At 39.0% G+C, this 14,684-nt stretch overlaps 1 protein-coding gene across 1 annotated transcript; it reads left to right on the top strand.

The window, feature by feature from the left end:
• The first annotated feature begins 888 nt into the window (after positions 1-888).
• Positions 889-2,713, top strand: LOC132637548 (uncharacterized). The gene is made up of 2 exons (XM_060354619.1): positions 889-1,598; positions 2,599-2,713. The coding sequence occupies exons 1-2, from the start codon at positions 889-891 to the stop codon at positions 2,711-2,713; spliced, it is 825 nt and encodes a 274-aa protein (XP_060210602.1).
• Positions 2,714-14,684: the final 11,971 nt, after the last annotated feature.

Here is a 14,684-nt window from a genome sequence, read left to right as displayed (position 1 = left end):
AAGAGAACTTTTCTAGAACCTTCAAGACTTAGAGAGAGACTGAAATCTGAAAATTTGGAGCTCAACTCGTCTATTTATAGCTGAAACTGGAAAGTTCCAGAAAAGCGGTTTGACGAGCGGGTCGACGGCCCGTCGACGTGTTGATGGTCCATCGAATTGCTTCATCGACTTACACCTGAGAATCTCTTATTACAGAAACATATTGACGGTCGGGTCGACGGTCCCGTCGACTTACTTCGTCGACTGGCGCCTGCAGGTCTCAGTCTGCAAAAATATATTGACGGTGCACAGTGACAGTCGGTCGACATGTTGACGGCCCGTCGTTACTGACTAGTGTCTGCAGATTTTCCTGAATCCATTCAGTTTGCGTCAATTCGATTTGTTCAACTTCTAACCCCGTAAATCACCAGGAATACCTGCTGGTTCACTGTGTTCGATATTCTCTACCTTGACTTTCTCCAACAAGCTTTCTTCTCTTTTTCCTCAAACGTCTTTGGAATCTTCATTAGAATCATTAAGTATCCCTTCTTACTAGTAGGGACATCTTATACACCTTAAATTATGTTGGCCTATTCACCGCACAACGACATGAAATTTTTTTGAGGTGTAACAAGGACCCTAGACCTCGGGTTACTCAAATGTGTGGACGTTGAAGAGGCCACAAGATTCTTGAAAGAGGTACACGCAGGGACCTGTAAACCTCATATAAATGGATTAATCCTTGCCAAGAAGATCTTGAGGATGGGATACTACTGGATGACCATGGAACACAATTGATGCAAATTCGTGCAAAAATGCCATCATTGTCAAATTCACAGAGACCTTATCAAAGTTCCTCCGACAGAGCTATATGCAATGAGTTCACCTTGGCCGTTCGTGGCATAGGAGATGGACGTCATCGGACCCATTGAGCCACCGACATCCAATGGACATCACTCCATTTTAGTTGCCATCGACTACTTCACCAAATGGGTGGAAGCAATTTCTCACAAGTCGGTGACCAAGAAGGTCGTGGCTGACTTCATCAAGAATAATCTCATATGCCGCGTCGGTGCGCCAAAGTCTATCAATACAGAAAATGGGGCTAATCTGAACAGTCATCTGATAAAAGACATCTGCAAACAATTCAAGATAACTCACAGGAACTCAACTGCCTATCTGCAACAAATGAATGGAGCCGTAGAGGCTGTCAACCAGAACATCAAGAGAATCCTGCGAAAGATGATTGACAACTACAAAAATTGGCACGAGCAGATGCCCTATGTTTTGTTAGGATACCGAACCACAACCCGGATGTCTACTGGAGCAACTCCCTACCTCTTTGTCTATGGTACCGAAGCGGTCATACCCGCAGAGGTAGAAATTCCCTCACTAAGGATCATTCAAGAAGCGGAACTAGACGATGCAGAATGGGTAGGAAACTGTTACGAGCAACTAGCCATGATAGATGAGAAAAGAACGGTTGTAATATGCCACGGGCAACTATACCGCCAAAGAATGTCTCTTGCTTTCAACAAACGGGTCAAAACCCGACTCTTTCAAATCGTACAGTTTGTACTCAAGCGAGTTTTTCCTGACCAAGACGAATACAAAGGAAAGTTTGCACCAAACTGGAAAGGACCATACATGGTCCGCAAAGTACTTTTAGTAGGAGCCGTAGTCCTAGCAGAAATGGACGGACAAGAATGGCCCATAGCTATCAATGTGACACTCTTAAGAGATATTACGTCTAAGGTTTTCTTTTGCTTGTAATCGCACTTTTGATTGTAATCGCACTTTGATTATAATCGTACTTTGTAAGAAAATCCATCCATGTACTATGAACTACGCAATCACCTGACTTGCCCACAGCGGGATACATAGGCAGTCCACATCAGACCCGGTTGCATTATTAGTAAAAACCAAAACTCAATTACTTTATTCCCAACTACATTCGATCTGATTTTTGCTATAACAGGATACATCGGCGCTTTTGAGCTCGGTCGTCATAAGATAAAAATGCAAGAAACCCTAAGGAAACCTCATAGACACAAAAGTCAAAAAGAAGCAACAAAATCAGAGTACAACAATCAACGCAAGAGTCAGTCAACGTCAACCTTAAACTGGGGCGGAATTTTTTAGGAGACCTCAAAAATTCCCGTCAAAACAATCAACAAGGAAAATGACAGACCCAAACCTTAAACTGGGCAGAATTTTTGCAGATACCTCAAAAATTCCTACACATCAGGACAACGCAGGAGTCGAGCGACACAAGACCTGACACTAGGGTATAATCTTGAGAAAGATCTCAAAAATTCCACCAATTCAGGAATATAGCAATAGGGCCTCCCATAAGACCTGAAGACCTCGTTATAAGAAAATACATGTCATGATATCTAAAACTAAAAAAGATTTTTAAAAGAAAACAACGCATTTACAACTTTGTCTTTAGATTTTTCAAACCACAATCAACATAATTTCAATTTTAAGAAAATCATCACTCGAAATACCGAGTCCATGAGGGACAGATCAAGAGAAGCAGCCAAGAGAAGACACCAGACAGAAGGACGACGACATTAATCGGCCTCTTAGGAAACTAATTATTTTCTGTGGATGCAGGTTTTTCGAAAAATCAAACAGGAAGACAAATACGTTACCAACCGTTTTGCCTGCGACAAAAAGAGAAAGGCAGATTCAACCAGACACAATGGCCAAAAGAGCTAGAACAGAGTAAACAGGAAAAGATACATTTGACCTCGAGGGTCACAAAATATGGACAAAGAGACACATCTAACCGCGAGGGTCACCAAATGAACAGAAAGAATATAGATGACGGTAAGGGTCACCATGATGAGTAACAAAAACATATTTGGCCACAAGGGTCACACAGTGAGTGGATGGAAAAGACATATCAGACCAAAAGAGTCATGAGTGAACGACAAAGACACATACCAGACCGCAAAGGTCAACAAGACAAACAAACAACAAACACACATTCGGCCAAAAGGACAAGCATAAAGATATATTCAACCAAAAGGGTCAACTCAAGGGCAAAAGAGCATATTCGACCATGAGGGTCATAGCCAACATAACGGAAGAAAGAAAGATTATCCAGCCGCAAGGGCCATATCTGTCATCTGCATGCCGCGAAGGCCATTCATGCAAATATAGTCGCGATAGCTATTCATACAAACAGCCTCGAGGGCCACTCATACATTTCCGCGAGGGCTATTCATACAAACAGCCGCGAGGGTCATTCATACAAACAGCCGCAACGGCCATACAAATAGCCGCGAGGGCCAGTCATACAAACACTGCCGCGAGGGACATTCATACAAATATTGCCGCGAGGGCCATTCATACAAACATTGTCGCGAGGGCCATTCATTCAGACACTGCCGCAAGGGCCATTCATACAAACATATCCGCGAGGGCCATTCAAATAGCCGTGAGGGCCATTCATACAAATATAGCTGCGAAGGTCATTCATACAAACATCCCCACAGGGGCCATTCAAACAAAAACACTGCCACAAAGGTCATTTCATTCAAAAACAAAGAACATCGCCACAAAGGCCATTTCATTCAAAAACAAAGAACACCGCCACAAAGGCCATTTCATTCAAAACAAAGAACACCACCACAAAGGTCATTTCATTTAAAATAAAGAAATACAGCTACAAGGGCTATTCATCCAAAACAAAAATACTGCCACGAAGGCCATTTCATCCAAACAGACAAAAATTACTGCCAAAGGCTGTTTCATTCAACAAATTGATCCAAACAAAGAATACTGCCACAAGGGCCATACCATTTCAAACAAAGGCGCCACAAATGTTATCCACACAAACAAGCAACAGCCACAAAGGCTACTCATCAAAGAATCACGCTGACACCAGGGGGAGTATCTACAATGCTGTCAAACGCGTGGGAACAGGTACACATTCGCCAGAAAGGAGCCGGCTTGCTGAACCATACCTAGACACTTGCGGAGCAAATGTGGAACTTTTTCTTACATAGCCGGTCAAGATAGGGTGTCCACCAGAGTCAAGCTCTCCGACCAGGATTTGGAAGCCATCCAATCTCAAACTAAGCCACAATCTTGTTCCTTATTTGCTTTTTCTTTACTAAAAATCACAACCGTTCTGATACACACCGGAATTTCTGAAGATATTCCAGCATAAGGGACATACTCTTCCCCTGCGAGTCGAACTACATGTGACCTGATTCCCAAAATCAGGGATATGTAGGCGGGCTCAAGACCAGAGAGTCGGTCACGTTCTAACAATCGTCTGAAGATACTTTGGTCACAACACCGAAGATCTCAAGACTTTCCTTCAAATCACTTAAAGGCTTTAGTTGAGTCGAACTACAAGTGGCCTGAAATCTCGTACAGCCCGAGATATGTAGGAAACCCAGGAAGGGTCCGGCCATATATTTGAAAAAACTGCATAAAAATGAGAGGTAGCATAAGTTGGGTCAGTCAAAAATTTAGGTTAGTCAAATTTCGTTACTCAGGGATGGTCTCGCCATCCCCGAACACCGAAAGGGTAGTTGTGGACACCTAAATTTTGAACTCCCATAATTTATTTTAAATACCCAGAGTCCTTGGATGTCAAATGGAGTAAATTGTGTATTTTCTACAAGTCAAATGATTTTATAAAGCTATTTAGATAATATTTTGCCATTTCAGTTGGCGAAACAACTTCTATAATATTATAAATCATTTGGAAATTGATTTACACATCTGTATAATTAAAAACAGAAATATTTGCTAAATTTAATCAAAACGGGCAACTTCAAACAATTATTCATTTAATTGTTTAAATTATCAGAAAATTAATTAGCAAGAATTTTACTCTATTTAATTCAGGGAATATGACTAATTGAATAAATTAATATGATTAATTGAATAAATTAATCATTTTATCCCTCAATCATTAATTTTGTATCTTAATGTGTATTTGCATAATTTGTTAGAATTAATCATAATTAATCCAGTATTTAATCGTGATTAAATTCCAATAATTAGTTGTTAGTCAATTATGGCCTTGAATGAAATAACTAAATTCAATGGTTCAAAGCAATTGAGGTCATTATTACAAACTAGCCTATTTCTGTTATAGCCATAATTGAAGTAACCAATTTGGTTTAATGCAAATTGGGTTCATTTTTGCAAAATTAGCCTCTTAATGGTTTAATTGATTTAATTATGATCTTATTTGAAATAGCCAAATTCACTGGTTCAAATTCATCAAGGTCATTATTGCAATTTAACTTTAAATTGACTAATTAGACCAAATATGGCCATAATTAAAATAATCAATTAGATTAAAATCAATTAAGGCCATATGTGCAAAATTAATCCCAATTACAATTAGTCATATTTTAAATTGTTTAATCGGCCAATTACGTCCTAATTCGATTATAATTGAAATATTGTGGTCAATAATCAATATTTTTAGTATTGCCCATTTTCCCCTTCATACATATATATACACTAAATATACGTTTATGTATACATTATGTATATACATACATAAAAAGGGCCCTTTCTCCCATTATGTATATACATACGTAAAAAGGGCCCTTTCTCCTTTTCTAGAAAAAAAAAAGGACCAGGCCAGGCCCAAACGAGACCTGACCCAGCCCAAAAACAAGTTTAAGGGGGGTAATACCCCCATTCCTTTTTAATCACAAACCAAACGACCCTTTAGAAAAAGAGGTTTTCCTCCCTGTGAGATTTCTCTCTCCTCGGCCAAAAATGGAGAAGTTTCATATGCACGTACATCTATTAGGCTTTGCTCAACCTATTTGAGCAAAGCATTAATTGTTTTGTACCCTTTTCCATCAAAGACCACCCAAACAAGGCATATTCATCTAAGTGTGTCTGAAATGATTTGAATATGGCCTGAATATCTTTGAATCTGCCTAAACGTGTCTAAGTGTGTCTGAAATGTTTTGAATATGGCCTCTGAATCTGAATCTATATAGCATAGGTTAAATGGGAATTTGTTGTGATCGGTCTTGATAGTTGAATCACCTTAAGTGAAGGAAATTTGAAAACTATGTAGTACAAGTTAGAAGGGGCAAAACTGATCTGTGTCACTCCTGTTAAAAGAGTTACTTTGATTTGGTTCAATGACGATGTTTGGAAAGCCTTGGGTGTATACATGGGGATTAAAAACCACTTGACACAGAGGAGTCTTTTTAAAGATACCTTAAAGAGAGGATTGAGGAAATCAAGTCAAAACTTGGTTCATGGTACCTCTCCTCTCAAATAAGAGGTGTCATGGCGCACTCTGTAAGTCTATGGGGTGTATATTCTTCACGTGAATGCCTTGGACACTCAAACCTTGTCATTAAACAAAAGGATGGGGAATGTCAATTGGTTAAGTGTCGAGACAAGATGTTAAAATAAAAGGAGAAACTGTCCATATGAACTGTTGATTACTGGGAAAGGAAAGGAATAGGCTAGGATGAGATTTTGGTAATAAAACTTTGTCTCACTGTGAATGCTAGACTATTGGAGATCCTCTGTTGAGTTAAACTCTCTGTATCATCTTTTCTTTTTAAGATTTCCTAAAACTGAAGGGCATAGTTTCCATGTGAACTAAGATATTTGGACCCTGTACACTCTTCTATGTATGTTCCTTTGCTGTTTAAATTGACCTAAGCTAAAGGGGGTCGTCCCTGTGTCATTTTGATTTACCTGGATCTGCTCAGTCCTGCCTCTCTTGGTGTTTTTGCTCATCTAGACTGATAAGTCTTATATGTTCTTACGACAATAGTCTGATTTCCTGAATCCTTCCCCTGTACTCTCAGTTGCAAAATGCATAAGTCTTTTAATTTGTGGATCTCACTGTTTGCTGGTGTTTGCTTAAACTTTGCAAATCATGAATAATGTGTTGCCATGATCTTGTATAAGTGTTATATGGATTATAGATCAGTTAATACGGCATAGGGCATTGCTATGAGCCATCTGCCTGGTATATGCTTTAGTAAGTTTGAACACTAAGCTTGGCCTTAGTTCAGGTTTTGTCACTGCTTGGAAATTGAAGGATAATTAGTTGATTAGTTCAATCATAGGCTCGAGGAATAGGCTTCAAGGGTTAGATATACATGAAATATACATAGGATAATAAGAAGGAGGGGAGGTATACCTATGCTATACATTTGATATACATATCATATGTGTATACCATTGGTATATCATACATACATATATATGAGCAAAGTAGGCATATACAATGAGCACAAAGGGGATAGAATTCATCTAGGCCCAAAGCTAAACTTAGTGCGAATGTGGGCCAAGCCCATTTCAGTTTAACATAGAAACAGGCTTAAACACCTAGTCAAACATTCAGAATTTGAAAGGGATTTGGGCTTGGCCCATTGCAACCTAAAGTAAAAGCAGGCCTAATTAATTTAGTTGTAAACAGGAAAGTAAATGGGCTTGAGTAAGGTTACTAAGGCATTTGATGGGCTGCCAGGCCCAATAACCTAGAACCTATATATGCATACGTATCTTATTTTGTGTATATATATATTATGTATTTATATACTCATGATAAGTACAGTAAATATTTTCTAACCGGTTTTCCTTTTTTCCTCCTTACTCCTTCACTGCATAGGCCACTCGGGCCGGGTCAAAACCATCTTGTTGGGCTACGGCCCAACAGGCTCTTCTTTCACAACAAAATGGTTCACGAAGACTACAAGGGAAGCAAGTATATGTGAACGCGCATTGAAGGCCCAACCATGGGTGAAAATGGTTAACTAGGAGTTTGGTACACCCCTAGCATGCCCTTCTCTTTAGCTATTAATGTTTATCTCATTTGCATTTGAACATTGTATGTGAATAATTTGTATAAACCTCATATATATTGGAATCCTTATCGTTTGAATTAGACATCTTAGGATAACGGTGCACATGCCGTTTAGTAGACTTTAAGCTCCCCAAACGATTTGCAAAACTCGGACTAAGTATAAAGAATTTTCAAGGTTTAAAGATGTAAGTAAAAATGACTTTGACAAATCAAATAAAAATGCCAAAAATGATTTTCCAGAATCATGAGTACTGTGGCATTTTCCTCAAATCCACCCGATTAATTTTATAACCAACAAATACTTTTCTTTACAAATCCGATTGAGTCTTGGATAAAATTAAATTAAGCTAAGCATTTTGGGCCAAGCCCAACCGAAATGGGATTTTAGATAAAAAAAAAACCATGGTAAATACTTTTGGGCCTCAGCCCCCTCTTTCTTTTAAAACCGCGACACAAGATTCTTGGGCTAAGGCCCGATAATGTTGAAGAAAAATGACAATTGTTTTGGGCCAAGCCCATTGATGTGTTTACCACATTCTAGGCATATGACCAACCCAAAAACAAGAAATGAAATCCAATTTTTGTATATATACAGGGTTACATAAAACAAAAGCAAATCGATTTTATAACTTGAAAAAATGAAAAACGAAGTTTCGGGATAAGGTGTTCCGACGTACTATACAAATTGACTCAAAACGAAGTGTGATTAAGTAAAAGGGACATAAATATACATTTACATATATGTACTGAAAAAGTCAAAACACGTTTTATATACCTTTTTACAAATAAAATGCACTATCCTTTTATATAAAGGAGGCTATTGTTATCCGGATATTATAAATCTGAATCTAAACTACCCCATATATAAGGGGGATATATTCAATTTCTTTCCAAAATCAAATGATATGCAAATAATGACAATTTTAACAATGAGCAGAATAAACACTAAAAAAACAGTTCAAGCAAATAATCACACACTGGAATTCGAAGGTCAATCGTATACTACGGATTCTTAATACTAGGGTGCCCAACACCTTCCCTATGGGATCACCAGAACCCTTACCTGTTATATCCCGCATTTTGTACATTCGGATATTTCAAGATAGTCGCGATTAGTTAAGGGCAAGGCTATTATTTTCCTTCCGATTTTATTTTAATACACAAGTTGTTTATTAATGGTATGGAAATATTGAGAAAGGATAGGGGTAAAAAGGGAAAAAATTCAAGAAGGTTCATGACAATAACCACCATGGCTGTGTGGCTCAAGTGGGACCCACCCATGGCTTGGCCAATTAACTCAAGCCATGAGTGGGGGCATGTGTCCACTTCATATTTGTAGGAGCAAGTATATATATAGATAGAGATGACCAAAGCAAGACATATTTTTCATCTTTACAATTCAAGAAACTTCAAGACAAAATATAGTAGTATTCGGCCATGGCTAGAAAAATTTGATGCCTTGGAGTTGATCAAGAAAAATAATTTTCTTCTAGCATTTCAACCAATTGGAAGGCCCTTATTAACGTGGAGTAGTTGTTGGAGCAAGCAAAGCATTCATTTGTGCAATTTGCAAGCCCTAGCCAAGTTGAGAAGTTAAAGGATAAAGGTAAGAATTAATCTCCTTTTCTATGTGTTAGGGATGGTTTGTGAGTGTTGTAGTATGTAGAAATGGATGAAATTCATGAAATATGTGTGTGTTGGTTGTGGCCGAATAGGGGCTATGTTGGTAAGATGTGATGAATTGATTTTATTTAGTATTTATGGGTGTTGTTGTTGTGGATTCCATGATGAAAATGAAGGTTTGATGGCTTGAAATGAAGTTGTAATTGTTGTGGATTGCTATCTTAGAACTGGATTCCTAAATACCTATAGCTAACGTTTGATACCTTTTGACATTGTTGTAGATCTTGTGAAAGCCGAGACTTAAGTTCGGATTAGCTTAGGAAGCGGGCAAGGTATGTAAGGCTTACCCTTTCTCTCTTTTGGCATGTCCTAGAGCTAAATAAGGTATGACATGCACCTTGGGGTAACTCTATTCTTGAATTCCGAGCTTGTTTATGATTCTTATTCACTTCTTGACATGAGCATACTTAGTATAGTCGAGCTTATTGTATGATTGAATAACGAGTCAAGCATAAAGAGTTCCTGTTCCTAAAAGAGTTCTATAAGGATTAATGTCCCTAACTTTCATAGGCGGTCTCGGATTGCTTTGAAACGTTTGTAGAGGTTTCTGTAAAGAATAATGTCCATAACTTTCTTGTGGAAACTCAGATTGACTCGAGACGTGCTTATGATCTTTCCAGTGTCGATTAGTGTACTTACCTATTGAGTCCAAAAATTGATTTATGTGCATATGGTTTCTCACTACTCTGCTCGTGCATGCCTCAATATATCTTTCACTGAGTCCCGGGCCAGGACACGTTCTCGTGCGTACTCCACTATATTGTTCACCGAGTCCCTCAATAGAGGGCTGGAACACGTTATATGTATATACACTCTGGAGTATGATGTGTTATGGTGTTATGATGTGTTATGGCGTTATGATGGGTTACGGAGTTATTCCCTATTCTGGAGTATGATGTGTTATGGCGCCAACGACGGGATGGCGACCATGTTTTGTTCACCGAGTCCCATAAGGGGCCGGATATGACATATTACATTGACATGCATGATTTGTGTTTTAAAAGTAAGCATTTTGGTATTCTGGATAGTGTACTTACTTTTTATATTTCTTGTTCCGATTATGGCTCTGTTTACTGTACTTCATGCTTTACATGCTCAGTACATATTCCGTACTGACCCTCTTTTCTTCGGGGGCTGCGTTTCATGCCACGCAGGTGTATACAAATGAGTAGAGGATATAGCTAAAAGATGTTCCAGCTGGATGGATGAGCTCCATTTCTTTCCGGAGTGTTGCCGAGTCAGAGTATCCATGTTATGGTATCTTGATTGATGTTAGAGACTTTGCAGACAGAGTCACGTATATAGTATGTCAGTCTTGTAAGCGGCTCTGCAAGTCGACGTACCATTATGCATTATGTTACAAATTCCATATGATTACAGATTTTACTTGATTTGAGAACGACGAAAAGAATGGTTTTTGACAAGTTTGCATTATGCATTTCACTTCGTAACTTAAGAGTCCAGTGAGGTTATGAACATAACGAGAGCTAAAAGGGTTCGCTCGGCTCTAAGTATGGGGTCGGGTGCCCATCATGCCCTATCAATATTAGGGTGTGACAAATTGGTATCAGAGCAGTTCGTCCTAGGGGTTGTCTGCAAAGTCATGTCCGGTAGAATCTTGTTTATGGGTGTGAAGCCGGCCACACTTATAAACAGGAGGCTACATGGCATCTAGCAATCGTTGACCTTCTTTCTGTCTTAGATCGTGCGATAGAGCCAAGTCATAGGAAATGAGATTCCTTGCACTAATCTTTGATCTCAGCAGAAGCACAGTATCGACGGGAGAAGGGTAGTGATGATATGGGAAGTCACAGAGGTAAGTTCTGATATTTTTGTTCTTTTACCTGAAATTGGGAGCCCCGGGTGACTGGGATATGTCGTATATATATATGCCCTGTGAGGCATTGCTGGTAATTTCTGCATGCAGGTTTTGGATAGTAAGAATTGTAAAGAAGACTCTTCCAGAATTTATCAAAATCAGGCCATTTATTTGGGTACACCTAACAGGAAGAAGCGTGGAAAGGAAATATCGTAAATAGACAATAAGTGGGATGCGTTGTTTTAGAGGAGTTATGGACTTGGCATGGCATGAAGAATAATTGCGAGAAAGACGATTAGCAGTCCGAAGGATTTAAATGGGTTACATTCAAGGTTTAGTAGGAGCAAGGTCTGTTGGGGGATTCAGGGAAAGTCGACAATGACTTCTGCTGTAGATTATTATATAAGAGTGGCGAGCGGAAGTCCAAAGAGGTGGATAATCGAGTATTTATAAGTAACGACGACGAAGGTGTGTTCGCTACCATCGGGAATCTAGAAATCTAGGATGAAAGGTAGTCATACACATAGGTGAAAGGTGAATATTGAGGATTGAAAAGGTTAAAATAGTAATTGTTAAAGGAGGGAGATGTGTTACGAGAATGTTTTGGAATCTATTAAGACTTCAACTTGTTCCAGATTATGCGGTGAATGTCATGCGGTGAGGTGGATGCGATTATATCAGCATCAATGCACCGGATTTCATTGAAGTTTCAAGGTTAAGCGTGCTAAGGTGAGAGAAATATTAGGATGGGTGACCCCCTGGGAAGTGTACTAAAAGTCCTACAGATTTAGACATAAGAGGCAAATGAGAAGCTAGAGTAGCCTAAGGGAAATTAGAGTATATAGAATGGTTGGAAACCTTAATAGGTCGTGTAAGACGAGGCAGACTAGACCGGTGAAGAGAAAGAAAGTGCATCCCAGGTCTGGAATTAGGATGAGTTTGAATAGCGTTTGGAAATATTTTGTAGACGAGATGGTAGTAATTATATATACATATATATGAATGCGTATGATATCCCATATGTGATTGTATCAACGGGTATGGGTACCCTCGGCAACCGGCGTAGTGGTCTATTGAAGGCATCAATCGAGCAAGGGTACCGAAGTTCAAGTGACAACAAAAATAAATGGTATAAGTGTTGCAAGGTAAGCTGATGTTATTTTCACTACAGGTTAAGATTGGAAAGTTCTAATACAACGATATTTGGAAAAGAAAGAGAGTGAGTAAATGGAAGGCAAGGAGATCGAAATGTCGGAAAAAGTGAAAAGTAAGAAACATGATTGAGCAAAGCCTCCAAAAGGGACGACGGGCAAAGCACAAGAAAAATATGTAACCATATTGATGTGGTAGCTTCGGACATGGAGAAGCTTTCCTAAAAAAGATGACTTAGAAATGAAACGGATTTGCGCGTTTAAAGTAATATTTCACGGACTTCAGAACCGATACTACAAATAACAAGAGGAGAAAGGTGCTCGAGGAGGAAGAAACCCAAGGAAGGCTAAGAATGAAAGTGGGAAGGGTGTACCAATGGGCTGATTGAGGGAAAGGAGAGTATTTAGGAGGAAAGTAACTAAAAAACTCTAATCATGAGAGTAAGATGGATACTTTAACGAATTAGCGGTAGGACACCGATTACTCACCGAGATAAGAACAAAGATAATGAGTCGACATGATTGATTAGAAAATTAATGGCATAGAACGAGAATTCATGTGAAGACCGAGGGATTTGATTATAGAGGAAATGGAATGAAATGCAAGGAACGTGCATGGGAGACCGCTCGGCCGTAGCATCATAAATACAAATAAAGGTTCGATGAACGAGGACAGAGAGAGTGTAAACGGCAAGAATTATGTGCCAAGAGCGAAAGTAGCAGGACGCTCGAAAAACATGGATGCACAGCTGCAACATAAACGCATAGTTAAGAAGAATTATGAGTAAGTGAGCTAAATTGGTGAAAGGATTAATAGTGCATGGAAAGATATGGGAATATTGACAAGAATGACGATATAGGCGCGAATGAAAGAAAAACTTATGGTAAGAAGTTTTCGATATGTTATACGCAGAGCAAGACGAGGAGTAAGGTATAATCGAAGACTTCATAAAAGGACATAGTGAATCTCGACGTCCCCATGAACTTGTGAATCCAGGACACCGTTAGTCATAAAAGACAGAGGTATGAAAAAACGAAAAAGAAGGCATCGGAATTGGATACCCTTATAAGTATTCTAGTTAAATACGAGAGTGTAAGTAGCAAGAAGATAGACAGGCCAGACCATACGATGATGGAACCCCGGCCTTAAGAAGATAATGAAGGGCGGTAGATAATTATCGAAGACGAGGGTACTCGAAGACTATTGGCGTATAAGGATCTCCTTAATAAGGGGGGAAGAACATATTATATTAGACTTAAAAGGAATCGCGACATTTTCAAGGTCCAGAGGAGGAAAAATTTATTAGTTCGGGGCTAGAGTTCAAAACATATCGGCATATTAGGAGGATACCTGAAAGAAGTAGAAATGAATTGACAATAAGTGTACCATGAGGCAGACATAAGGGGAAAGTATGGAAGACATTTTAAGAGAATGTCCCATACCGACATGAGCTGTGATAATTCTAGATCATGGGTTGAATCCCCCGTATCGAGCAAAATTGCGTAGTACCTAAGTGTGCAGCGGCGTGTTCAAAAGGGTAATAAAGAGAGCAAGAAAAGGCTACAAGCTAAGTTCACAAAGGATATTTCGGATGACAACGACTATTATAACGAAAGTACCAACGATTGGTAGTCTGGAAAATTTTGAAGGAAAGAAAGAGCGCTGCTCCCATGAATGGAAATAAAAGAGTTCACCGGATATTAAAGGTTCATGGACCATTAACTATATTGAACATGAGAGTATACGCTATGGAATTTTATGAACCATCAACGTGAAGCTATGCCCAGTTATAATTGTAAGAAGTCCACGCCGGAGAGCCAACAAGGAATAAAGATTGACGAAACGATCGCCAATACAAAGAAATCAAAGACAAGTATACTGGTGTCGAGAGATGTGAGGGAAGGAAGTAAGGAAAAAGTTGCGAGCTAAGAAATTAAGTGAACTCGGATCAAAAGTTGCCATAAGTGTAACTGGACTGCGAAGAATAATAAATGGCGAAGAAACATTACGTATATACGTTTTGGACATTGATATAACTGGCCTTGGAAAGGAACATAACCATTATGCTCATTAACGACAAATTCATGATTGGATAAATATTTAGAATGTAAGATTGAAAGGGACAGTGACAAAGACGTAAAGGAATAGGGAGTCGATGCAGTGTACGTCTAAGATCAACAGGTATAAAAAGGATAGACCGAGATGGTACCGAAAAAGATAAAC

This window comes from Lycium barbarum, chromosome 4, assembly GCF_019175385.1.
Source record: "Lycium barbarum isolate Lr01 chromosome 4, ASM1917538v2, whole genome shotgun sequence".
NCBI lineage: Eukaryota > Viridiplantae > Streptophyta > Magnoliopsida > Solanales > Solanaceae > Lycium > Lycium barbarum.
Note: the sequence above shows the minus strand (reverse complement) of the source record. Positions and strands in the feature narration are given on the sequence as shown.